Here is a 3,571-nt window from a genome sequence, read left to right on the forward strand (position 1 = left end):
TTGTTTTGTTGATTCAGAGGTGTATGATATTTGTAGTAATGCTTTATAAATAAAAAAAATAGTTTGACTCGAATAATTAGGCCTCCATCCAATTCCAAATTTTGTTGGGGTTTACAAATATGTTTCTGGGATCTTTTATCTCTTTCAGAATACATCAGTACTACAAAAGTGAAGTCCAGAATGACGAGATGCTAAACCTCAAACGAAATCAACACTGAAATAGAAAGTCGTCCACAACAAACAAGAATACAACACTTGACTACAATGTCCTGCTCAATCCAACATATGACTAGTCAATCTAAATGTTTTTCTATATATAGCTAGGCCTCATCAGTATTGAACCATGGGGATCACGGAGAAGCAGCAGAGCCGATTGAGGCATTATATTGGTGCACCCAAAGATTCTTGCTCAGGGCCAGAGATTTGTATGTGGATAGCATGGTCAATTTGATGGTAGAGTTGCCGGTGCCAATGCCCTGGCCACCCCGGCAGCTTATGTAACCACCGCCCAAGAGTTTTGGTGGATATGGCACCTCGACTAAAGGGGACAGCAATGATGGTCTTGAAGAGCTCTATCAGTCAATATCTGAGAAGTATAATTGGAGCAGCAGCATGGAATTTGACAAGGCTGGTTTAAGCAAGGCTCGACAGAGTGTGCTCCGTGGATATAGTGCCATGGGTAGGAGTAATAGCATTGCATTGGAAAAATTGGAACCATTTATGAGGAAGAGGCATGTGAATTTGAAGAACGTGTGGTTGTGAAGAGTGAGATGATGTTACCAAGAAGCAGAAGTTATGCTGTTCCAAGGAAGAAAGGGTTCTACTAGACATAAAAAACAGGTAGTTAATTTGTCGTCACGTTGTGATTATATTTGTTTACGAGCGATTGCAATATTTTCTGGGCGTCTTTTTCTTACTAGGAGTTGGGGCATATTACAAAAATGAATTGAAAAGGAATATCCAATTAAGAAAAGAATGTCCTATAAAGAAAAGTGGATAATTGTACACAAGACTAACATCTAAAGACCACAAAGATTAATGATTGCCGTTGGATGAAAATACACATTTATCACAACCCATCTCAGACACGAGGAACCACAAACATACAAATACACATTAAATACACCAATCTTGTAGCTTCGCACTCGATTTTTAAGAAATAGAATCACCCACTAATAAAAATCAACTGACCATGAGATTTGGACAAACCAGGGGACTCGAGAAACAATTCAAGCAGCAACCTCCTCTTCTTCCTCCTCGTATTCCTCTTCATCGGCAGTTGCATCTTGGTATTGCTGATACTCCGCCACAAGATCGTTCATGTTACTCTCAGCCTCTGTGAACTCCATTTCATCCATTCCCTCACCAGTGTACCAATGCAAGAAAGCTTTCCGCCTGAACATTGCTGTGAATTGCTCGCTAACACGCCTGAACATCTCCTGAATTGAAGTGGAGTTTCCGATGAAGGTAGAAGCCATTTTGAGACCCTTGGGTGGAATGTCACAAACGCTAGACTTGACATTGTTAGGGATCCACTCAACAAAGTAGGATGAGTTCTTGTTCTGGACATTGATCATCTGTTCATCAACTTCTTTGGTGCTCATCTTGCCACGGAACATTGCTGAGGCAGTCAAGTAGCGGCCATGGCGTGGGTCGGCAGCACACATCATGTTCTTTGCATCCCACATCTGCTGAGTGAGTTCAGGTACTGTAAGAGCCCGGTACTGCTGGGAGCCTCTTGAGGTTAAAGGTGCAAATCCAACCATGAAGAAATGAAGCCGTGGAAATGGGATCAGATTGACAGCGAGTTTCCTGAGATCAGAGTTTAGTTGTCCAGGGAACCGGAGACAACATGTGACACCACTCATGGTAGCGGAGATGAGGTGGTTGAGGTCACCAACTGATATAAACAAGACATAATTAATTGCATCACAAACACTACATGCATATCCCAACTAATTATCTGCAAAAATGAGGATTAAAATAAATGGACTTACAGGTAGGCGTTGCAAGCTTAAGAGTACGGAAGCAAATATCATAGAGAGCCTCATTATCCAAAACCATACACTCATCGGCATTTTCAACGAGTTGATGAACTGACAAGGTGGCATTGTATGGCTCAACTACAGTGTCAGACACCTTTGGAGAAGGAAAGACGGAAAATGTCAACATCATTCGATCAGGATACTCCTCCCTGATCTTGGAGATGAGAAGGGTGCCCATACCAGATCCAGTCCCTCCACCCAAAGAATGACAGACTTGAAATCCTGAATTAAAACCAAAATATATTATCATAATCTGGTAGGAGAAAATTATTACAGGACATCATTGAATAAACTTTTTCTACATTATGATATACTTTATTAACTTTCCTGGGCTGAAAGATTGCGTTGTTCGTAATCATTTCCATATAGAAGGACTGAATCACAAGATTGAAAAGCTAGAAGACATTAACAATGTAGAGCAAATATCAGAGAAGTTGACATGGAATGATTGCAATTAATAAATAAAATGGGCCAAAATCAAATTAAAGAAGTTCAATATAAACCAACAAAAATAGTAACAAATTTCCATTAATAACCAAAAAAAGGCAAAAGCTTGTAGCAAGATTGGGCTTATTATGACCTATGAGATCAAAGACAAAAAGAAAAATGTAATTGCATTTATTCATGATCTCAAAAACCTATATATAAAAATTTAGACAAACAAATTAAGAATAAGAAAGCAATTGCACAACTAACTTAAAATTAGCTAAGGGCAAATCAGATCCAGACAAAGGTAACCAAGTAATCTCCGGCGACAGATACGAATTGGAATCCCACTGTTATAATTAATCATAATTCAAAATCCGCAAGATCTCCACACAAACTGCATCCCGCGTAAAGCATTATCTGCACAGATCCAGAAGAAGAAAAAACAGATCTCACAAACAAATCCAAGCATAAGACGGAAATAACCTTGCAAGCAGTCACAATTCTCGGCCTCCTTGCGAACAACATCAAGCACAGAATCAATCAACTCAGCTCCCTCTGTGTAGTGCCCCTTAGCCCAATTATTCCCAGCACCAGATTGCCCAAACACAAAATTATCGGGCCGGAAGATCTGTCCAAAGGGGCCGGATCTGACAGAATCCATAGTACCGGGCTCGAGGTCCATGAGGACGGCGCGTGGGACATACCTGCCGCCGCTGGCCTCATTGTAATAAACGTTGACACGCTCGAGCTGGAGATCAGAGTCGCCGCTGTACTTTCCAGTGTGGTCGATACCGTGCTCGTCGCAGATGACTTCCCAGAACTTAGCACCAATCTGGTTGCCGCACTGCCCACCTTGGATGTGCAGGATTTCCCTCATTTTCTTCTCCTGACGGGGGGAAAAAGTTTGTCTTCTCTGTTATGGAAAGTGACGGTGATTAGGTAGGTAGAGAGATGGTGGTTGTGTCTGAACGGGGAATTTGAATCAGAGTTGTTACCGTTTGTTTACTGTCGGGCGAAGAGTGGAGGAGAGAAAATTGGGTGGATTGGAAGAATAGAGAGATGGAACTGTTGGGTGTTTGGATTTGAGGCTGGGATTT

At 41.4% G+C, this 3,571-nt stretch overlaps 1 protein-coding gene across 1 annotated transcript; it reads right to left on the reverse strand.

Moving 5' to 3' along the window:
* Window positions 960-3,547, reverse strand: LOC105175801 (tubulin beta chain). Its single transcript, XM_011098393.2, has 3 exons — window positions 2,958-3,547; window positions 1,998-2,267; window positions 960-1,900 (listed from the first exon to the last, which is right to left on the reverse strand). The coding sequence occupies exons 1-3, from the start codon at window positions 3,349-3,351 to the stop codon at window positions 1,230-1,232; spliced, it is 1,335 nt and encodes a 444-aa protein (XP_011096695.1). The 5' UTR covers window positions 3,352-3,547; the 3' UTR covers window positions 960-1,229.

Source organism: Sesamum indicum, linkage group LG12, assembly GCF_000512975.1.
Source record: "Sesamum indicum cultivar Zhongzhi No. 13 linkage group LG12, S_indicum_v1.0, whole genome shotgun sequence".
In the NCBI taxonomy this organism is placed as follows: domain Eukaryota; kingdom Viridiplantae; phylum Streptophyta; class Magnoliopsida; order Lamiales; family Pedaliaceae; genus Sesamum; species Sesamum indicum.

Coding starts and splice junctions, on each gene's coding strand:
- LOC105175801 (XM_011098393.2), bottom strand. CDS start 3,351: ATGAGGGAAATCCTGCACATCCAAGGTGGGCAGTGCGGCAACCAGATT. Junction 2,268..2,957: donor GAATTGTGACTGCTTGCAAG/GTTATTTCCGTC, acceptor GTTTTAATTCAG/GATTTCAAGTCTGTCATTCT. Junction 1,901..1,997: donor TAAGCTTGCAACGCCTACCT/GTAAGTCCATTT, acceptor TGTTTATATCAG/TTGGTGACCTCAACCACCTC.